Source organism: Schistocerca nitens, chromosome 9 (genome assembly GCF_023898315.1).
Source record: "Schistocerca nitens isolate TAMUIC-IGC-003100 chromosome 9, iqSchNite1.1, whole genome shotgun sequence".
Classification (NCBI taxonomy): domain Eukaryota; kingdom Metazoa; phylum Arthropoda; class Insecta; order Orthoptera; family Acrididae; genus Schistocerca; species Schistocerca nitens.
In genome coordinates this window covers 341,948,864-341,973,439 of record NC_064622.1, presented here as the reverse complement: position 1 = coordinate 341,973,439, position 24,576 = coordinate 341,948,864, and the positions used below count along the sequence as shown (strand labels likewise).

The 24,576-nt window shown below is 40.3% G+C and overlaps 1 protein-coding gene across 14 annotated transcripts in view; it reads right to left on the bottom strand.

The window, feature by feature from the left end:
* Positions 1 to 24,576, bottom strand: part of LOC126203965 (protein bric-a-brac 1-like) — a 455,035-nt gene that overhangs the window by 117,180 nt on the left and 313,279 nt on the right. The window contains exons 1-2 of one of the 14 annotated variants that reach the window (XM_049938378.1): positions 1,133 to 1,294; positions 837 to 1,037 (exon numbers count right to left, since the gene is read on the bottom strand). The exons of 12 other annotated variants lie outside the window; for them this stretch is intronic. In XM_049938378.1, the coding sequence (XP_049794335.1) occupies positions 837 to 1,035 (199 nt within the window). In that variant the 5' untranslated portion in view covers positions 1,036 to 1,037; positions 1,133 to 1,294. Of the gene's footprint in view, positions 1 to 836; positions 1,038 to 1,132; positions 1,295 to 1,762; positions 2,010 to 24,576 lie in introns of those variants that run through there. One more of the 14 variants, XM_049938374.1, reaches the window with a different exon arrangement.

Below are 24,576 nucleotides of genomic sequence, written 5' to 3'. Positions count from 1 at the left end.
ATTAAAGCAACAAGTGTTTCTCGAACAGAAATGGGTAATATGGATAATATGTGGTGACCATTATACAACCTCTTTTAGACAGCTCTAAACAACAGAGCCTACTGCCATCAGCATCTACATACTTTCTCCCTCATTAAGTTTTTTCAATTAATACTCAATCCCAATCCGTTAACAACAGTAACGTTCATAAATATAATACTAGGAGGAGGTATGTATCACACTATCTTTCACCCAGCCTTCGTATATCGCAGAAATCAACGCAGTATTAGCCATAAAAAAAATCTTTGACCACCTACAAAGTGATTTAACGATAAGTGTGTACTACAATTGTAAAACGGACTCGTTCTATATCATTGCGAGTGATCGCAATTAAGGCCGGTAACTAAATGGACCGGCTGTTTCCGCATTCGCGCCATTTCTACCGGGGTCTCCCAGCTGCTCCGGCTGAAAAGGGAGCGAGGGTATTTCAAAATTGATGGCCTCCGTGGTCTGAGCAGCGTAGCTCCTCCAATCCCACGCGTAGGGCGGAGGCGTGTATTTACGTGCAGATACTTTTTTGATACGCTAATGACATTGGCAATCCATCTTCACTCTGACGCACATTCAGCATGGGTTCATGAAATAGTGAATTCCGGTTGGTGCGTATTCAACCCAACAACGTAAGGAAACGCAAATTTTAAATACTTTTTAGTACGTAATTTCTTCACAGACAACTCCCCCTCCCACAGCTAGCTAGCAGCTCTCTCTCGAAACACACACACACACACACACACACACACACACACACACACACACACACACACACACACACAAATCTGAATTTTTCATGTACATACTTTCCTGTTCGTTAGATATTTCGTCAGTTTGTGGCCCTCCATCACTATAATAATCCTTGAAGCAGCGTTTTAAATGATTGTGCAGGTTAGACGTTCCTCCACCTGTGGCATAGGCCCGCCCACACAAGTTACATATAGCATACTTTTGGTTCATCGATCTTTGAAAAAACTGCCACACATCAGATCTCCGTTTTGACATATCTAAAAAACATTTTTCGGTTACAAAGTTAGCATTACTGTCAGATGAAGCACTCTTCCAACAAAAATTCACGAATCTATTATAAACCTTAACGTACCTGCTTCTCTGTGTGCAAAGTGAAATGTATTAGAACAGATAGCGTCAACTTCGGTCCGAACACTGTATATAACCGGAGGGAGAGCCGCACAAGTCGGAAGCTCCGATTTACTCACCAGTTAACCGAATGCACTAACTAGCTATACTTCAATAAAATGGCTGCCTGTCCGTTTACGGTGACCAGGCTCCTGTTGCTGGTCGCCTTCTTCGGTAGTACCGGAGCTAACCGGTAGGAGCGCACAACTCTGAGTTACTCGCCGGTTAACCGAATCCTACGACGCTATTGGCCAGAGTGTCACGTGGTACACCGCGTCTTGCTACTGCGCATCACCCCACCACCCGTCTGGTCAGCTGGACGTCACTCCAGTGTCAATTAATTGTTAATAATCCTAATCCAATGGCATGAAGTGTCAAATTTTTACATACGGTAACTTCTGGGAAGCAGTAGTTATTTTCCGAAAAATGGAAGACTGCGGCACTTGCAGCCCATCATATCTGACGGCACGTGAAACACCTTCCTCGTACTCAACGTCAGCGGCAGCTTTCGCGGTAATGATTCGACAAGTGGGTTACACAGTGTGTCATACACGACGCCGACGCACTTACGGCATGCGTTTAGCGTGCGGTGTACCTGCAGAGAAACGCTTGCGGCAGAAATAGTAGGCGTGACGGTAGAGCGAGGAAGTGCCGGTACGGTGGCTGTTGTGGCGCAAGACGGTGCCGCAGGCGATGCAGGTCACGTAGCCGACGGGCCGGCGCGAGCGTTTGGTGACTAGCAGCTTGAAGTGCCGCCACACGCTCGATGTGCCCGCCTGCCGCACCTTCATCAGCTTGCCCGCCGACAGCATTTCTGCCGCCTCCATTTTGCTACCCGGCAACATGGCGCCGCACTGCACAGCACTGCCCAGGCCGTGCGCGATATTACCCAACCCGACGCCGTACCCGCGCGGGCCCGCACGCTATGTATCCTTCCGCACCACGCAGCGGAGCCCGCACGTCGATCCACTTGCGCCCAGGCCGTGCGTGCACTCGGGATACAGTTTGTCAGCAAATTAAAAAGCGAGCAGGATAGTCATCACTAACACACAAGAAGAAAGGAGTGACTCCACCGCATAGCCAAGAGCATGACTACCGGCGCGTCTTGTTTGCCCACCCCTGCCCGCGGGCGGGTATTCCAGCTGGAACAGCTGCGGTCACTGTGGCGCCGACTTCGGTGGATTCCGACAACGACCGACATCGGCCGAAGACAGTCCAGCGTTTTGTATGCCAGCATGTGTCCGGTCGTAATGCAGCCGATCTAACTCCGAACGGACGACAATCGGTGAAACTGTACTCTGTTTTCTACGGTGGGATCGGTCGACGTACGCACACACGAAACGCTGTAAGAAACTGGTAGTTTAGTTCAAGAAGGGAGTTTGTGGAACGCTACTGATGGAAAATATCTTAATCGGGATATAGCTCGGAATCTATAGGCTGAAATCGCAGCTTTACTGAAACCAAACCTTAAACGGAAATTTTAGGCGTAAATTGTAACCTCAAAAAATAATTTGCTGATGTGAGAAAGATGGCCTATCTTTTTTGGGTTTTAAGTACTGTCTACGAATTATTGCGGGCGGTTTATTCCCGTTGGGCGGTGATTCTGTTATATGAAGTGGTTTGCAAATAGCTGTTTTTACTATCAATGCTTTATGTTTGTCTTTCAAACATACGCTGAATGAAAGTCATTAAATGTTATTGAATTACGCTGTTTTGCTAAATTTATCTGAAATTGTGCAGAGTGTTCGTACTCTTGCTTTTAAATGTCATCACTAATCATCTCGAATATATGTATGTATTTATGTATGTATGTATGTATGTAAGATTCTTTCGTCTCATATGTTCGTTGAACATCTCAGCTTATTCCTGTAACTTAAGTCCCAAATTCTTTCAGAGACAAATATAACTCATTCACGTGCATTCGGTGTCCTTTTAATGGAAAAAGCCGTAATGCGACACTCCACGCAGAGGCGTCGTGGTATCCATCCCACCCTGAGAAGTTGAAATCTAACCTCCTCCATACATAGAAAAGATTCTAACTTAACCTACAAGACCCCGCCAAAAACAGAGGGGGTCACCCGCACTGTGACCAAGCTGTCAGCCGAGGTTATCGGACGACCTCTGGCGACGGTGTGAGATGCAGCGTGTCTACTCAAAGCTCAGGCTGTTTCCCAATGTATCAGACCTCTCGCTGTGCGCCTTTCAAACCTGCGCTGTGCGGGGCACAGAACACCCGGCAGAAGTTTATTTTAATTAGACGCATTTAATATTATACGGAATACATAAATATAACTACCGCAAAAACGCATGAACAGAATTACATAAATCACTGCACACTGCCCCTACCCTGTTGTACGGAAAACACACTCCTCTGTACTGCACCATGTGGCAGCTGTTGCGTTGTTCCTGATAAGGTCGCTTCCCCCAGTACGATCGCTGCTCGCTTTTCCGTTTACAGACTATACGCTGAGCGTCGCAGGTCTTTCTTAAACAAAATTAAAAGGGCGACTCGGTTACTTGTGGCAAGTTAGTCTACTGCAGCGCAAGGGCATGTTATTGCTGTACTGAATCTACCCTGCCACAACGGTCTTTTTTTTTTTTTTTACATCGGCTCCCTGCGCCTAAACTGTTTGGGTTGTGACAGCTGTCTATCGTGCAGCTCGGAACTAACGATGAAAGTGAGGTTATGGAGGTCAGTCCTTACAAAGAGTCGAAATATATGGAAATAGCAATTTTTAAAAAAATCTCTGCCCGAACAGGCCGCAAAGGCCCAACTGTACCTACCGGCCCCGTGTCATCTTCAGCCCACAGGCGTCACTGGATGTGGATACAGGCGGGCATGAGATCAGCACACCGCTCTCCCGGCCGTGTGTGTGTTTACGAAACCGGAGCCGCTACTTAGTTTGCCTCAAGTGCTATGTGCACCCCGCTTGCCAACAGCTCTCACAGGCAGGATGGTCACCCATCCATGCGCTAGCCCAGTCTGACAGCGCTTACGTTCGATGTCTGACAGGCACCGGTGTTACCAATGCGGCAAAGTCGTTGGCATTGAAATAGCAATGACAAGGTTTACTAAACAATGACAGGGTTTACTAAGAGCAAAACAAAAAAAGTGTATTTTCTTAACAAAGATCGTATTATTGAGTGAATAGGTAGTAGATAGCGTTTTTTTGTTGTATCCTCTGTATTTTGTTTCATTTTATGTACCTAATAACATCGAAAATTATTTCCCTTGTTCAACGTATCTTCACTATCGAGATAATTTTAGTTAAAAACGTTTGTGTATTTACGAGTTTATGCAAAGTGCAGGCTTTTTCTCTGCCCAAGTATTGTGAAACTTAGCGTTTTCTTTACAGACTTTTGCCTCTTAAAAGGTGTAACACTAGTAGCAAAGCCCTCATTCAGCTTTAGCAATGTACAATAACAGTAAAAATGAACATTAACATATACTTTAAGATCAATATGACAAAAAACCCATTTCCAAGCACTGAATGAGAGCAGGCGAGGTCAGATTAATTTCCGATGTTAAAATAGAACATCAGAGTCCCTTGTTTCTGTGCAATCGTCAGAATACTCGGTATTTTGTAACTGTATTCTGCATAACCTACACATCATTGACGTCACTGTCTCGCATGCCACGCGGTTGGCGGCTGAACGCACAGGTAGCTTTGCCAGATCTAACAATAGAAAAGCCGGACTCTCCGTTATACTTAGCCGGACATATTGCATTGAAAGCCGGACTACCTATTTTAAACAGAAACAGTGTCGGTTACTTTCAATCGTCTCTTAATGAGCGATTACAGTCAAGTTTTTTTGCAGAATAAGGTTTCAGCAATATCGCTGGGTATGGCTTGTAGATCACGTAAGAGAACTTGAATTCCCCAGTCTCGTGGTTAAAATATTAACTGAGCCAAAATGCTTAGTAGCACCATAACTACTGCTACCAACTGTGGCGGCGCTTATTAATCGAATTTTCAAAACATAGCGCAAATGAGGCTAAACGTTATCCCAGTATAATTTCTGCTTTAGTTGTGAAACATGTTACATTTTTAGCGATTTTTGCATCGGGATGGATACACATGCCAACTGCAGCAGTCCAGTCTAGTGGCTTATAAAATTCGTGATGTTATCATAAACTAAAGTAACTTCTGCGGTACGAACGCTTCGTTTTAAACTTTAGGCCACGTTTGACAATATAATAGTACCTATTTTGGAAGTAGATGCTATACTACGGATCTTCATTTGGTGTTTCTCTGTTTTTAAATGCTTTTCTAAGTCAGCTTTGCCTTTATGAGCAATAGAAATTGTTTGGTCACAAATATCACATTTTGCTTCCCACGGTTCCTTCCCACATATAAACATCTTGTACTGACTTTGTAATCTGTCAGAAAATCGGCATTTTCTCTTCGACATAGTTAAATCTGAAAGAAAATGGTATTACAAATCAGTATAAAGTGTTTTAAAAAGAGTAAACAAATTTTAACAGTGTACTTTGGCATTACTTTTGTACTTCGGGAATATCACTTAACAATAACACATTAATACCAGAACAGGGAAAATAATTATCTTACCACAATTACGGTCTGCTACTCACCGATAAAACGAACGGTGTCGCGTGCAAAGCAAGCATGTACAACGCGCTTTCCTAGCGAATGCGCCGCGCAGACTAATTCACGTTCGGACGCTGCGTGTCTCAAAACTCATAGGAGCGAAGAGCGCGCTTGGTGGGGTGGTGGGGGAGGGGACAGAGTGGGGCGGGCTGGCATCGGCTTTTCACTTCATTGCCTCGCTCGCTCTGCGCGTAGCGAAGTTTTGACAATGTATAAGGCTTACATATAAGAATTGGTTGGTACACCTAAATATCCTGTTAGTATAACTGGCGGTTAAGACATCAGCTCGAAATCGTCCTCATTGTATTCTATTTCATAGGTAAATAGCCTAACAATCGTCGGACGTACCGAACTTTTTAATATATTTGGCCGGATGCGACAGTAAAGAGCCGGACACGCCCAGCTTAGGCCGGACTTGTCCGACTAAAGCCGGTTACCTGACGACCCTGCACGCAGGCGCGTAACATTACCCGCAAGTAGTCTATTCTGACTAGAAAGTCACCCTTGTAAAGTAGGCTTCACTTCGGGCATGGCAGACCCATGTACATCATACTTGACACACATGCATGATCGAGCAATTTGGACACGCATGCCTGATGATTTCGGTGAATTTTGCGCACTCATTCGGACTTCTCAAGGTGATTGTGGGATGAAATGAAATTTAATGTCCCGTGGCCAAGGCCTTGATCGATTTTCAACTGTGCCCGCTTGAACAGGCATGTACTGGCAAATTGCAGCTATCACAGAGAAAACTTTGTCAGAAAGGCAAGTCGTAGGTATCTGTTAACATGGCGTAAAATGGGTTGAGAAATTACGTAGGTCAAGACGTTAACATTACAGGTGTGTGCAAATACGAATTTATGGTCTTCTTAGCACTTTCAACGAAAAATCGCAATATTGTCGTCAGTCTTTCGTATGGTGTTATAGCTTGTATCATTATTGTATCTTGCTTTCTAATCCATGGATATGTGAGTGATCAGTAATGGTATACATCACTAATTCATCCAATCTAACGGTGAATGAGCTCTGTGGCTATGGATTGAATGGCTTGATGAAACACAGCATCAGCCACTTTTTGTAGTACTTTATTTTATACCAAGCCCCATTTTCAGCTTTCAACCACTTCAATTGGTGTAATATATTAATATCTTCAACAGTATAAAGAGTTTTTTATTATTATTATTGCACTAGCTGAAAATGGATGAAAGCCCGAAATAGATCTTGGTATCATGTGGATATATTTGCAACTTTGAGTAACTTAAAATTTTTCATTATACGAAGAGTTCTCACACCACATCTCGCATTGTCTTAGTCCAGCTCTGCATATTCGAAGCACATGATGCTAGCACAGATATGCTTGGGCAGTGTGTGACAAGGAGAATTTGTGCATGTCTGTACAAAATGATTAATTACACATTATTTCTCAAGCTTACAGTTACACGCATGGCCACCTGTAAGGCATGTCATTTTTGACCTCTCTGGAAATAATGGAACTTCAAAATATTCCACAAAGGATTACATATTTTTGATCCAGTTGATCAGAAGGAATATTTCCTAGTCAACTGTAATTGATTAAAGTATTACCTGTATACAAAAGGGAAAAAATGGTGATCTTAATAATTACAGAGTAGTAACTATTGTATCGCACTTCTCAGTATTATCAGAAGTGCTCATATTCACAGACTAAATGCTTTCTCGGAAGAGCTTAACTACAGCACAGTATAGATATCAGAAACAGAAATCACTGGAAACAGGAATTGAATTTTTAACAGAATTCACTATCCAGCATGTGGATTCTTCCTTGACTTCTCCAAGGTGTTGGGACAAAATCATGCACTCCTGGTAAAGAAACTAGAGAATACTAGTACCCATGATCATGCAGCAGGCAGGTATCACCATCTCAGTAACAAAATACAATATTAACCATTGAAATCTTATACAAATCCAAGTGAGAACTATTAAGTATGGTGTACCTCAAGGATCTGTAATGGGGTCTATCCTGTTAATTTACCAGTAAATAATGTACAAACATACGAAAATGAAATTATGATGATGCACACAGGTATCATGACTGCTAAATGTTGTGAACAATTTTGAGGTACTTGGTTCATGATACTGCATAATGCTTCGTGGGAAATGAGCTATTTTCAATCTAAAATAACTATGTACACAGTTTTCAACAATAAACAAACAGTGGAAAACACAGCACTCATTTTTTTTTAATATGAAGGGATTGAAAGAACTAGTTTCAGTTAATTTTTCAAATACAACAACACAGAGTGACCTAAAGTGCAGACAAATACTATTTTCAGCAAGACAGGGTCAATGGTATCTGAGTGAAACAGCTGGCTTAGTATGCCTATCAAGACCTCTTGTGCATTGTCTGTCATGAAATATGAAACCACAATATGGGAGCTGAAAGAGCATGATATTCAGACTTTTCCACCACTGTATATATTAAAGATCACTGTCACTGCATTACAAGATCCAACAAAACTGGAAATCAATGAACCTATTGAGTCATCCACAAAAGACAAAGAACAGAAATTAATTGCTGTGTCTTTCACACGTAGATTAGAGGTATCTAAGAGAACAGGGGGGAGGGAGTGGGGTAAGGGGGGAGAGGGAGGGAGGGGGTGAGGGGGGGGCCTGAGGGAGAGGGGTGAGGGAGGGAGGGAAGGGAGGGGGTGAGGGAGGGAGGAGGTGAGGGAGAGGAGGGGGGGGGGAGAGAGAGAGAGAGAGAGAGAGAGAGAGAGAGAGAGAGAGAGAGAGAGAGAGAGAGAAGGAGGGAAGTGGATACAATAATCTGGTACTGCCAAGAGAATTACCACACCTGGAAACTGAGAAGACTTTCCCTGAAAACCTAAAAAAAATAAAATAGAAGAATAATTTTTAATGTGGTGGTGTATATGAATATACAGTAAGCAAAAGGTCATCCTGGATCTAATAAATTGCATGTACCATTTTAAGAGAAGGTAGCATTAGAAATTAAATAATTGTATGTCACAAAATTGTATTTTTTAACTTCTGGTACTGTAAATCATTGAGTAATATTACATGTTGTCTAAGATATGAATTGTACGTCACTGTGTTTTAGGTATAATCATGTATAGACTGTACAAGATGATATATGTATCTATTGTGTAAGCTGTTATAAATTTCTATTGTCTAGACTGTACGCTTAATGATGTGACCAATGTTACAAGTACATAGCTGTACAAAAAGTAATTTACGAGACGCGTAAAAATCACAATCACAAAACATGCTAGCATTCACAATTACCGTTGATGAAGTGGAATGGCAAGAAATGCTTGTATCATTGCTGCACATAGGTAACTGTTGTTTCATGATCAGTGTCAATGTGCTCCTGTGAAGATTGAGTTAGCAATGAGTAATGAATGGCATCTGCTTAATATAACCGAGGAAGCAGTAGCTTTTCTCCAAATACAGCAATGTCTTTCTGTTACTTTTGTAATATTTAACATAGTTGAAGTAAATGCGAATAGTTGGTACCTGTCCAATAATAGCATATTATTGATGTGTTTTCTTAAAGCTGGTTCACTTTAATAATGGTCTACCATAACTCAATCCATATTCCTGACTTTTCTTCTACTGAACTATGTTGATGAATTAAGTCACATATTCTGCAAGTGTATTTAGTCACCTGTAAGTTGGTAATTTTATTAACATAGCTACAACAATACCAACATGTGAGCAATAATTAATTACACATACATCAGATCCTCTACCTGCCAACAGGGAAGTACTCACAGAGTATCTGTTTCAATGCAAAAATTTTATGACCAGCGATAAGGTCATTATAAACAAACCCCAACCTCCAATGGATATGGAAATGGAAGAAAATAAGCTATGTGTGTGCTATAATAATCTTTCCAACATAGGCACAAACTGATTTATGAAAACACTGAAAAACTAATTCACAATGATTAAATGGGAATTTGCCCACCACTGTACCCAATCCTAGTCCAGCGGCCTAACCATTAAGTGCGTTCTAATTTTATGGACCCACAGAGGAATATTTAAACACATTTTACATTCTTGAACTATTCAAACATTAAGCACAATACAACAGCTTCTTTGGATTTCTCAACAGCAGACATAAGCACTCCTATATGGCAGTAAGAAAAATTCAGCACTTTATAATTTCTATGTATGTCTCTGTGTATACGTAGTATTCTAGTACTTTTGGACAAGATTTACAACAGTCCCCTTGTTCCCTTCATCTCTGCTTACAAAGCAAATTCCACCTCTCACGTGGTTCATATGGCTCTTACACTATAGCTCAGCATTTTCATACAACATTTCTTATCTCCAAAATATAGTTTTCTTCCTTCAAAAGTACAAAACTATCCAACACTTTCGTTGCTCCTCCACTCACATCACTATTTTCATTCTTCCCTGTCCAACACCATCAATCAAAGCTCTGGAAGCCAAGCAATAAATGTCACTATAGATATCATTCTGCTCTCCTAGCCTGTTCCATGTGAGAGTATTAGGCTGGTGCATATATTCGTAGCGTTTTTGTTTTGCATGTTGGTATTCTGGTTGCTATTTGCAATTGCATATTGTCATTTTTTCATCTGGAGATAGGGAGCGGAGCTGTGGACACTAGAAAATGGAATACCAAATGGAGAATTTCTGACACATTCTTCTGCTTCAATTCAAAAGACAGGTAACAGCAAAGGAGGCAACCACACATTTGCATCATGTATGGGGATAATGCCACCAGACAGAGCAGAGCAAGAAAGTTATTTTCTGATTTTAAGGATTATCGTTTTGATATTAGTGACTTTCCACATTCAGGAAGACCTTCAGGGTTTGATGAACATTGTGTAAACACATTAATCCACAATAACCCATGTCATTGTACTCAAGAACTAACAAATGTGGTCCACTGTGATCATTCCACCATCACCTGACATTTGCAAGCAATGGGGAAGGTTAAGAAATTGGGTGTATTGGTACCACATGCTCTAAGCCAAAATCACAAAAATCAGCAGGTGGCCATACATGCATCTCTGCTTGCTTGTCATCAATTGGGTCATTAACAAAACCGACCAGTCCTCTCATGTATCATTACTGGTGACGAGGAATGGTGTCTTTCTGCTAACATAACGAAAAGAAAGGAACGGCTGAGCCAAAACAAAGCACTAACTCCCCATACAAAAACCCGCAGAAGTCTGAGAAAAATAGGTTTAAGACATAGGGAAAGATGGGTAATATACTACATTTACAAGAACAAAAAGGTGATGATAATACTGGAAGACCAAGAAAGAAGTGCTCAGATTAAAAAGGGTGTAAGACTGGGGTGTTTTCTTTTGCCCCAACTGTTCAATCTATATATCAAAGAAGCATTGATGGAAATGAAAGAAAGGTTCAGGAGTGAGATTAAAATTCAAGGTGAAAGGATATCAATGATAAGATCCAGTGAAAGTGAAGAAGAATTACAGGCTGTGCTGAACGAAACAAATAGTCCAATGAATACAGATTATGAACAGAGAGCAAACTAAAGAAAGATGAAAATAATTAGAAGCAACAAAAAATGAGAACATTGAGAAATTTAATATCAGAACTGGGGATCACAAAGTAAGAAAGTAAATTCTGCTACCTAGGCAACAAATTAATCCGTGACAGATGGTACAAGGAAGACATAGAAAGCAGAATAGCATTGGCTAAAAGGGCATTCCCGGTCAAGAGAAGTTTGCTAGTATCAAACATAGGTCTTAATTTGAGAAAGAAATTTCTGAAAATGTACGTTTGGAGCACAGCACTGTAATTGGCGGTGTGGCACGGATTGAAGGGAAAACAGGAACCAAAAAGAATTGAAGCCTTTGAGATGTGGTGTTACAAAATAATGTTGAAAACTACATGCACTGATAAGGCAAGGAATGAGGTAGTTCTCTGCGGGATCGGTGAGGGAAAGAACATGGAAAACACTGACAAGAAGAAGGGGCAGGGTGACAGGACATCTGTTAAGACACCAAGGATTAACTTCATGGTACTACAGGGAGCTGTAGAGGGTAAAAACTGTAGAGGAAGACAGAGCCTGGAATACTTCCAACAACTAATTGAGAACATAGGTTGCAATTGCTACTCTAAGATGAAAAGTTTCACACAGGAGAGGAATTCAAAGTGGGCTGCATCAAACCAGTCAGAAAACTGATGACCAAAAAACCTAGCAAAACATCACACTCCCGATGTGTCCCATCCACCGTGTGTTCTTCAGACCTAGCCCAAGCAGCCTTTTCCTTGTTCTGCAAACTTAAAACAATGTTGAAAGGTCATCATTTCCAAACCACAGAAGAGATTCAGGACAATGCAACATGAGATCTGTGTGCATCCCAAAAAATGTGTTTCAGGTGGATTTTGAAGTGTGGAAGAAACAATGAGAACGATGTATTGAAAGCAGAGTGGTCCATTTTGAGGGGATTGTGCTTGAAAAAGTTGTACAATAAGCAATAAAGGCATTAAAGCAAAAGTAGGTTGCTTTTTTTGTACACATGCTGTGCAGTCAATTCTGTTCGTTTCTAAGATGCTGGCTATGTAACTAGTAGCATTAACACCTCTTTGCTGCAATTACATAATTTTAATCATTGGGAAATTCCTTCTTCTGTGTTCTGATACAGTGTAGCAAAAACTGGTTTACATTCTTCATGAACGTCTTTAAGGTAAATTGATTGGTTACACAACAATTCATCCCAAGGAACTCAAATGAACTCTCAGTATGAAAATTCAGCAGTCACGTAACTTCCTTCAAATTGCAATACAATGCTATTTATTATGTGGAGAGATTACGATGGTACTTGGTTTATAGATAAATAACAAAGAAACCTTGTATTGCCCAAGTATTTACTCATAGATGTGCATCCATGTCAATATGACACAACTTCTGTCCTTGAGCTTAATTTTTATGTCAGATCTCCTGAACTGTGTGTCATACAATGACATAATTTTGCATTTACATTCAGTGGTATATGTGCCTGCTGTCTGTAAACTGTGTCACAAATACAGTTAGTAGTAAAGAAGTAATAAATCTTAACATCATGCCTCATAAGGTACTTTTACCACATGACCAGTGAAAAAGTAGTAAGCAATAAACTTTTTTCCTTTCATCATTTTGCAAGGGTTGTCAGGAACAAAAAAAATTTGTAAAGGATTGAAATTGTGTACAAAGTTTGTTGAAAGTTGCTAAGTGGACTCATTCTCAAATACTGGATGTATAAAGTCTGCAAATTCACCCACCAGAGGCTATGTGATACACAGGTGGTTCTCACCCCCAACGCGATTATTGCCCAACAGTAAGGTGTATGTGTGTAACAAGTTTGGTTGGAATCAGTTTAGTGGTTTAGGAGGAAACATGGAAAACAACCCCCCCCCCCCCACACACACACACGCACAAAATCCATTTACACATCAATTTTTAATATATATGTGGATATTATTACCATAAGAGCACAGAAAACTTTTGATTGGAAACTATGCTATTCTCTAAAATGCTTTTTTTAAACAGTTGCATTAATTTTTTTTCTTTGGCTCAACTTCAAATCCATACCAGAAATCGAAACACCAATCTCACAGTATCTTCCGAGCTTAAATGATGCCACAACACGATCAACTTAAGACCAGTCACTAAGCCTTTGCCAAGTGTAATTTATGCTTGTCTTGTTAAAAGAAATAAAATTTTTTAAAAAAAGCAAGAAGGAAGGAAAGTGGTATCTATCATCTGGAGAATGACAAGATCATTACAGACTTAGACATAAGATGGGATTGGGTGAAAGATGTTTAAGAAGATTGGTCATTCCCTTTTCAAATCAACTATCATGGCATTCGCCTTGTAACGGTATGTATCAAGGAATGAAACCACACCACACCATGTATAGGATAACAACAACATTGTCTGCTCCACTCTAGACAACACCATGCATTTTTTTGTTACCAGTGGTGTCTACTGCATCTTGATGTACTATTTCTTCTTTGACCCTTGTATTTGAACAATAAAATTCCTCTGCAATATATTTCAGACAGTTCGATCACATGGTAGGTTTCTGAGATCAGCAATCCCTTTCACTTATGTTCTCTCAGATTAATACCCTCCCTGTAGAATTTCCCTGACGGAATGCCCTGACGGAATGCCCAGACCATTTCTCTTACAATCACATCTTGTTTAAATTCCCTGGATTCTGTTTGATGGCTTATTTGACGTCTATTAAAATGATGTATTTTCTTGAATTTCTATAGCCCTAATGCCTACATTATTCAGTGGGATCTACTGGAGATTTTTGATCACAGTGGTAAGTACAGAGTAACAAGTTTCTGTCAGCACATATCAATGGAGATTTTGTACAGGCTTCAGTTTTTCAAAATATTCTTTAAACTAGTTGAAGGAGTGAGGCAGTTTACATTTCAGTTTTTTGTCCAACTTCTGTGAAATAGGTGACAAACGTATTTTCTTTCATTTTCAGACAGCATGTTTAAACTGAAGTTCAGTTAACACAGACACAGATGGCAATATAAATGACAACTTGAACGCTATCTCCATATCAACACAAATATTACTGCAGCAACCCACATCTTACAAGGCATCTATAATTGAGTCAAAATTTCCACTTCAATGAAAGAGTATCATAGGCCAAAATAATAAGAAACTTCTGAGGCATCTCTGACAATGTGTCCACTTAGTGATTAGTAAACCATTCAAATTATGTGGTATAATTAATTGATTTATTTGAGCTTACTCAACATTTGGAAAACATTACATGTCATATAAAGTTGCCAGACTAACAGGTGTAGATTAATATGCAAAGGAATGTTTAGATTCTCTATCTTTGATAAGACAAGTCACACACACTTATTTCATTAACTTTTCACACCCACTATATTCAGACTGGGACTTAAGTTTTCATGTTAATTTTGTTTCGCAATATCAGGCACACCACCACTACAAACTGTTTCACGGTATTCCTTGATGACTACGTGATTGATTAGAGGAAGAAATATTGGGGCAAAGGTGCCTCACCACTATAGTGAACGTTATACTTGGCATAAAGCGAACACTAGAAGCATTACATTATGAAGCAACAACATGAATTGCCCAGTATATCAGTTTTTCTAAGGAGAGGCGAAAGCAGGGACAAAATGTGGTACTTACGCTTATCACTGCCAAATTATTCTAGGGTACACAAAGACTGAAGTGTTTTGAGTAATCTAGAGATAGATAGAAAACTGCAGTACTGCCATGTATTCTCTATCCCTCTCTGTGTGAAATGCACAAAGCATCTGCCTTCTCACTTGCACACCACTATAATAGGGCACTGTGAAAGCCAAGCTTCAAGTCACAACACAAAATATTATTTTAAGTTAACAAGAAGCTTGACTACGGCATACTCCAAGCTGTAGTGCCAAATGAAAATAACTATTTGAAGAAGCATACAGCCTTCTGTTGATAGAAAAAAAGTCCTCACTGATCCTGTGAAGATATTTTAACACTAAGCTGATTAATTATTCTTGAATAGGCATTTATCAATCATAGGAAACTTTAGTAACTGTAAACCCAATTGCAGGGAGATCGAGTATTAATAGCACACACTTTCAGAATTATGTTATCATTTTTGTTAATAAGTAAAACTTGATCAAAGCAGAATGCAGATAACTTTTAAGTTGGCCAAACTGTACAGGTGTTTCAGTGCGTATTCATTCAAAACACTTATTTGCTAATTTTTTGTATAAAATGAAACATGTCTAGCTTGGAAACAGAATCTAAATTTTACGACTTAACTGATAATTTACTGTATAATGCACAAAAATGTACAGTACTACTGTATTACAGTGGACCTCACATTATTCATTTCTATACAAGGATGCTACTTTTAACACAAAAAATGTACAGTCTTGTCTGTCATGTTACGTCAAAGAAGTGACTGTTGCTCCATTAAACAATGGATTTACCCAACAAGGTCGAAAATTCCAAAGAAATGCACTACTTGCATTACTTTCTGCCAGTTTCAGCTGACATGTAGCACTTTAAGTGACAACTACGATGTCGAACAGAAAGTACGCACTACTAACACTTAACGAAAAGATTAAGGTAATCGAGGTGAGTTAGAAAGAGAAACTACCTGTGTGCAAAATAATGTTGCATTCCAAATATCGCAGAGCACACATTTATGAAAATTTAAGAAACAAGGATAAGATATGACATGAATGGATGACGGGGAATAGGCAACCACAAAGGGAGGCACAGAAAATGGGAAATTAGGAAATTAATAAGATGGTGTGGGAATGGTTCGTAAGTGTGCGGGGGATTGCACCTTTGTATGGACCCACTCTGAAAGACACTAATGAGCTTGAGAAGAAAGAGCTGGTCATCCACAGGATGGCTGAACAGTTTCAAAGCTAAACATATCTTGTGGAATGAAATGTGTGGGGGGAGTTAAGAATGCACAGGAAAGCATAGCAACAGTATGCGAACAATACTACACAAATTAATTGGGAACTATGACCCAAGAGATGTGTTCAGTGCTGATGAATTTGAAGTTACAGTAAAAATACGGACATGCCATATTAAACTATGTGATCGAAAGTATCCGGACACCCCCAAAAACATCTGTTTTTCATATTAGGTGCATTGTGCTGCCACCTACTGGCAGGTACTCCATACCAGCGACCTCAGTAGTCATCAGACATTGAGAGAGCAGAATGGGGCACTCTGCGGAACTCACAGACCTTTAACGTCGTTGGGTGTCATACATCTATACGCAAGATTTCCACACTTCTAAACATCCCTAGGTCCATTGTTTCTGATGTGATAGTGTAGTGGAAACGAAGCAACACCTACAGCACAAAAGTGTACAGGCCGACCCCTCTGTAGACTGACAGAGACCGCCAACAGTTGAAGAGGGTCATAATGTGTAATAAGCAGACGTCTATCCAGACCATCACACAGGAATTCCAAACTGCATCAGGATCCACTGGAAGTACTATGACAGTTAGGCGGGAGGTAAGAAAACATTGATTTCATGGTCATGCGGCTGCTCATAAGTCACACATCACACCGGTAAATGCCAAACGATGCCTCGCTTGGTGTATGTAGCATAAACATTGGATGATTGAACAGTGGAAAAACGTTGTGTGGAGTGACGAATCATGGTACACAAAGTGGCTATCCGATAACAGGGTGTGAGTATGGCGAATACGTGGTGTACATCATCTGCCAGCGTGTGTAGTGCCAACAGTAAAATTCGGAGGTGGTGGTGTTATAGTGTAGTACTGTTTTTCATGGAGGGGGCTTGCACCCCTTCTTGTTTTGCGTGGTAGTATCACAGCACAGGCCTAAATTCATGTTCTAAGCACCTTCCTGCTTCCCACTTTTGAAGAGCAATTTGGGGATGGCAATTGCATCTTTCAACACAACTGATCACTTGTTCATAACGCATAGCCTGTTACGGAGTGGTTACATGACAATAACATCCCTGTAATGGACTGGCCTGCACACAGTCCTGACCTGAATCCTATAGGACACCTCTGGGATGTTTTGGAACGGCAACTTCGTGCCAGGACTCACCAACTGACATCGACACCTCTCCTCAATGCAGCAATCTGTGAAGAATTCACTGGAATTCCCCAAGAATGCCTTCCAGGACCTGATTAAACATATGCCTGCGAGAGAGGAAGCTGTCATCAAAGCTACGGGTGGGCCAACACCACATTGAATTCCACTATTACCGATGGAACACTGGCTGCTGTGGTCGAGCGGTTCTAGGCATTTCAGTCCGGAAGCACGCTGCTGCTACAGTTGCAGGTTTGAATACTGCCTCGAGCCTGGATGTGTCTGCTGTCCTTAGGTTAGTTAATCTTAAGTAGTTCTAAGTCTAGGGGACTGATGACCTCAGATGTTAAGTCCAATAGTGCTTAGAGCCATTTGAACCATTTTGTTTAACCGATGGAGGGCACCACGAACTTTTGAGCCATTTTCAGCCAGGTGTCTGGATACTTTTGATCACACAGTGTATGTTATCAACACATAGTGTATGTTATCAATTATTGTGATAATCTACTGTTGTTCTGTGTAACAGTAAATGATCATCTACTGTACAGGAGTATAAGTGCATAAATAGATACATACATACAAAATTTATACTTTTGTGCACAGTACCTGACAATCCTTACGTAACCTAGATCATTTTGTGTAACTCGGAAACTTGTTCAATTTGGCAAATCATTTTAGCGCACACGATTCTGTTTTGAACAAATTTTACTGCATTTGCACTTTGCAAGAGTCAAATATTATTATTTACTGTAAATTAGCTTACATTTCATATCTGTTGAAACAAAAGACTAATTGTTTTAAAGACAGATGATATACACTAAAGTTATGATAAGAATTTTAAGAAAATGTAATTCACCCACGATTCATGACTCGCTAATCAATTGGGAGCAGGATTAATAGAGAACACAGACATGATCCACAGAAGAGCTGCATATTCTGACATAGGCTTATGAGAGCATCACAGGTATGCTCACCTGTCTCCATCAATAGAAGTTACATGAGAGACTTTATAAGACATGGGGATGCTTACAGTTGAAATTCTGAAAACAAGCATTCTGACAGAAGTAAAACACCAGATGTCCTCCCACACATACCTCATATAAAGAAATTAACTGAAAAATCAAACTTGAAATATTACAGAAGTATACCGACAACCATTGTTTCAACACGACATTTGCAAATAGAACAGGATGGCAGGGGAGGGGAGGGAATGGTAACGATATGTGGAACACCTTCCAACACAAACTATATGGAAACAAGCACACACTCAAAATTAGAAAATTGCACACCATTTCCAAGTGTGTGGTGGGTGTGCTATTAATCTTAACTGCGTCTGTGAAAAATTACTGAATTTCAGGTCCTTCATACCTTTAACTTCTCGTAACAATTTAGTAATAATTTTTTTTATTTATTTATTTTTTTTAATGATTACAGTAACTGGAAAACACAAGACAAAGAAATTCACACAAAGCAACATTCCAACAGAAGTATATACTAAACACCACTGAACAGTAACACACAATTATTCCAAAGCTACCAGGAAAAAACTGATTATAAAATTTTGTGGTAACTTATTAATTCTGAAATATTAAAACTTGTCTGCATCCACAGACTTCCAAACATGTGAGAAAGGATGGGAGTGCTGGTGGTGGTGGTGGTTGTTGCCCCTGCATCTCTCTGTCTGCACACATTAAAATCTTTTGTTTAGATAGAAGATCAGGCATAACACAAAACTTTACAACATGACAGTCAGCTGCCCCAAACGGGGCACAGTGGCTTCTGAAGCAATGAAATCAAGACTGTGCTGCGCAATGTGCTTCTGTCAGTCAATCATAGCTCCATCAAAAAATTTTTTGCTCTAGTTTTTCCCCAGTTAGTGGTTAGGCAGAATCCTGAGAACACAGCTTTAATTGCAATGGCTGAATATTTCTGACATGCATGATTATAAATTTCACTGCAGTGCACTGAACATTTGTCAGTTACCTGGGCGAATACATGCTGTGCTAAGCACTTCGACATTTCCACAGAAAAATTGATTACACCTGTAACGTTATCTGGCTGCGCGCATCCAAAGTGAAAGTTAAAGAACTTTTCGATGTATACTGATCACTGTAACAAATAATTTAAATATATTTCTGTTAATTGAATTTCAAAAGGACACTTAATTTTGTGAGGAAAAATGTAATTATAAATGATTATTCAAAGAGAGTGAAATACTATCTGTGGCGGAGGATATGAAAACCGCCACAGAAGAAACGATATGTAATAAAATGACAAAGACTGTAGAAGAATTAGTTAAGATATAAATAGGCAATATATTGTAACAGAATCGCTTGTCTTCTGCATGGACTGAATGGGAGAGGAACCCGTGACATTGCATTAGGCTCTTACGTAGTTTTCATTATGATCAACGCCATTTGCAGCTGGGATTGTAAAAGGTGTGTAAAGATTTTAAGTGTTTCTGTTAAAATATATTTATCTAGTAAAACCTGCTTGTCACAATTACTGTAAAGTTCGCACCGGTCAGTAACCATTTTATTTATGAAATTTCAGCATTTTATCGGATATTGCTGGTGGTGCACAGCTGCGCCGCGAGCGAGCAGTCTGCAGCAGCGGCAGATTTAAACATACGATCGCTATAATGACCACATCCTAAAAAGCGCACAGGTAGAGGTGACCGAAAATAATAAAGTGTTTCTTTCCACAGCATTCCAGACGCAGAATAAAAAGAGATAGTAGATTTTATCTTGTGCATTCACAGGTGGATACAAGCTGCAGTTTTGCAAATTGTAAATTTTCATTCAAAAAAAGTGATAAATTCTGAACATATCGTGAAGTGTATTTAAAACTGGATAATTTTCATGAGAGCTTAGCAAAATACGCTTCAAAGCTAGTCGGGGTACATCCAGTAAAACAAAAATCCACTGCAACGTGAAAATGTTTGCTAAGTTCGATGGACAATAATATTTTCATTCTTGCACAAACAGCTTTAGTACTTTAACAAAAGTAAAACCTGAATAATTATTTTAGAATATTCAAGGAAATTCATTTTTATTAATCTGCAACAGAATATTTCATACGTAAAGTAATAATCACAGATGAAAAATTTATTGCAACCTTTCATTTTTCATGTCCATCCACGAAAATGTTAAGTTCAATCTCAATGGTTTCCCAATCAAATTAAACGCAGAAAGCAAAGAAAGTTTAAAACCAGACAGTCAACTCACAAATAATTAAAACAGACAATCGCATTAAACACCTGAAATTGCTCAAGAACTCACCTTGTGTGTGTGTGTGTGTGTGTGTATATATATATATATATATATATATATATATATATATATATATATATAATTAGGATTTAATTACACTTTCTGGCATCATTACTGTATAATTTGTAATAACTAAAGAACTAAAATAAGTATGAAAGACTAACCGTGAAGCTCTGTCTTATTTAGCACATGTTGCCCTTCAAAATAAACCAAACACAAATGAGCCATAAATTTTTTAATAATGGCATAAATGGCTGGTTCCGGGCCCAACATGTTTTTAAGTTGTGGGTCCTCACAGCGTTAAGTTTTGAATGAGGGTTAAAAAAATTCATCACACTTTCTCACACATAAAAAAATTCATCTTGAGTAAAAGAAAATTTACTTTTTAAGTAACACTTCCCAAACCACAATATGCAATATTTTCCCACAACCTGTAAGATATGTATACACCTGTGACATCATGCTCATCTAAAGCATTTTGTTGCTACAAAGCATTTCACAGTCTTCGTCCTAAAGCCTTTGAAACAGTTTGGTGTCGGCAGATGCTTTCGTGTGCACTGAGTTTTGTTGTTGTAAATGGCACGTACAGTTTTATTTTGGTGGTACACTCTTGTTTGTGTTTTATTGCTGCAGTAATATTTTGCAGCAGCAGGATAAAGTAAAATTCTTTGCTACAATATCAGTTCTTACCAGTCAAAATTACAAAAATTTAACTGAAAACTAAAATGATAAAAAGTTCCCAGAATTCTAAAAAAAAAAAAAATCCAGATTTTTCTTGGATTGCTCCCACACGAAAAAAAAAAAAAAACTCACTGGTTTTGCCTGCTTTTCCCACGGCATATACATCCTGTGCATTGTCACCCAACACAATGGGCAAATCCCAGCCAATGTATGGACTATCCTCACAAGCAAATAGGATGCTTTCCACTAATGTGGAGGGCACTAATACGCAAAGACTGTACAACAACTGAGTTAATTTTATCAGTTACATTTGAAAGAAGCAGCTGAGCAGTTAAAGACATCACCTCCCTCTCCTCATTTACATGCCTCAGTGTTTACCCCTACATGGTTATAGTGCTCAAACAAGTAGATTTCCCATTAACACACTCATAAATTTTGAAATCTATCCTCTTTAATGACCAACCTAGGGAACAACGTTGCAGAGCAATCAGCAGAGTAAAAGGCTGGTGATGTTGGAAACAATAAGGTGTTGATAACTGACACCACATGAGGTGTCACAACCTGATTCAAGTAGCAGTTCACTCGACTTAAAGAAGAGCTACTGAAAAGGGCTGGCCCCTGCTGTTAGTCTTATCTTTCCATAATGAATAGGCTGGTGTCAGTTTTTAGAAACAACTGTCAACCTGTAACATTTACTGTGGATCCACAATATGGCTGGAATTGTTAAACCCTCCAATTACATGCAAATTTTCAAATTTTTCTGTCCAAAATCGTAGCGCATTTTTATTCAATAGTTCGAATAGGTGGAAGGATAGAATTTTAGGAATATAACAAAAAAACCAGAAACTTCCATTAGAAGCGATTTTTTAACTGACATTTAACATAACTAATGCAGGAAATGCAAACCTCATTTTCAACATAGTAAAAGCAGAACAAAATTATTGACAAAGTTTCAGAGTGTTGTATACCTAAAAGGAAGGTTCAATAAAATAATGAAAAATCCAGGATGGAAAAATGACAATATTACAAAAATGACAGATTGCTACTCACGTATGGAGGAGATGGTGAGTCACAGACTGGCACAGCAAAGAGACTACTAACAAGTAAAGCTTTCGGCCAAAATGCGTAATATCGAATTAGACAAAACTCGCAAGCACGCGTGCGCGTGCGTCCACCTGCACACACAATATTAAAGGAAGTTTCCATACCCAAGTTTGGAAATATGAGTACAAAATTGATGCCAGGAGTAGGTACATGTGTAGCTGATAGTGAGACTAAAGAATGAGAAAACACAACTCTCAATGTTTCAGGTGGGAAAATAGCAGGCTACAATGTTCCAGAGCAACAGAAAAGTAATCAACAGTAAAATAACGACTTCCAACTTGAAAACAGAGCAGAAATCATGTTCAATGTGAAAATCACAGGCCTCCCAAAACTATCTGGAAATAGTTGAACACATACGTCCTTGTCACCCGTAGCTGGAAGGTTAAAATGCATTTTACACTCCTGGAAATGGAAAAAAGAACACATTGACACCGGTGTGTCAGACCCACCATACTTGCTCCGCACACTGCGAGAGGGCTGTACAAGCAATGAACACGCACGGCACAGCGGACACACCAGGAACCGCGGTGTTGGCCGTCGAATGGCGCTAGCTGCGCAGCATTTGTGCACCGCCGCCGTCAGTGTCAGCCAGTTTGCCGTGGCATACGGAGCTCCATCGCAGTCTTTAACACTGGTAGCATGAACCGTATGTGCAGTTGACGGACTTTGAGCGAGGGCGTATAGTGGGCATGCGGGAGGCCGGGTGGAATTACCGCCGAATTGCTCAACACGTGGGGCGTGAGGTCTCCACAGTACATCGATGTTGTCGCCAGTGGTCGGCGGAAGGTGCATGTGCCCGTCGACCTGGGACCGGACCGCAGCGACGCACGGATACACACCAAGACCGTAGGATCCTACGCAGTGCCGTAGGGGACCGCACCGCCACTTCCCAGCAAATTAGGGACACTGTTGCTCCTGGGGTATCGGCGAGGACCATTCGCAACCGTCTCCATGAAGCTGGGCTACGGTCCCGCACACCGTTAGGCCGTCTTCCGCTCACGCCCCAACATCGTGCAGCCCGCCTCCAGTGGTGTCGCGACAGGCGTGAATGGAGGGACGAATGGAGACGTGTCATCTTCAGCGATGAGAGTCGCTTCTGCCTTGGTGCCAATGATGGTCGTATGCGTGTTTGGCGCCGTGCAGGTGAGCGCCACAATCAGGACTGCATACGACCGAGGCACACAGGGCCAACACCCGGCATCATGGTGTGGGGAGCGATCTCCTACACTGGCCGTACACCACTGGTGATCGTCGAGGGGACACTGAATAGTGCACGGTACATCCAAACCGTCATCGAACCCATCATTCTACCATTCCTAGACCAGCAAGGGAACTTGCTGTGCCAACAGGACAATGCACGTCCGCATGTATCCCGTGCCACCCAACGTGCTCTAGAAGGTGTAAGTCAACTACCCTGGCCAGCAAGATCTCCGGATCTGTCCCCCATTGAGCATGTTTGGGACTGGATGAAGCGTCGTCTCACGCGGTCTGCACGTCCAGCACGAACGCTGGTCCAACTGAGGCGCCAGGTGGAAATGGCATGGCAAGCCGTTCCACAGGACTACATCCAGAATCTCTACGATCGTCTCCATGGGAGAATAGCAGTCTGCATTGCTGCGAAAGGTGGATATACACTGTACTAGTGCCGACATTGTGCATGCTCTGTTGCCTGTGTCTATGTGCCTGTGGTTCTGTCAGTGTGATCATGTGATGTATCTGACCCCAGGAATGTGTCAATAAAGTTTCCCCTTCCTGGGACAATGAATTCACGGTGTTCTTATTTCAATTTCCAGGAGTGTATAATAGGAACATTAACAAGTTCGAAGCTTTCTGATGAGGCATAGCCCACTCAATATTACAAGAAGGGTCATAATATGATGGGAGAGATATCCTCACAAATTCTGTAAATAATATTATTTGAAGATACATTTGTGAACTGGATTAATAGATGACACATGAAAGACAAAAGTTTTATAGTTCACCAAGTATTAAAATAATAAATAAAATTCAAACCTCTGCATGAGCTAAAAATGCCATGTAATGCCTTTTGATTTCTTTGCTTCAATAGTTGCGTACTGTGGTTAAATTCTGCACAGTTTAATATTTTCAGGGGATTCACTTACATGAACCACAAAGCAAATCACTACTAACACGACAAAGCTGTGGAAATGACTCT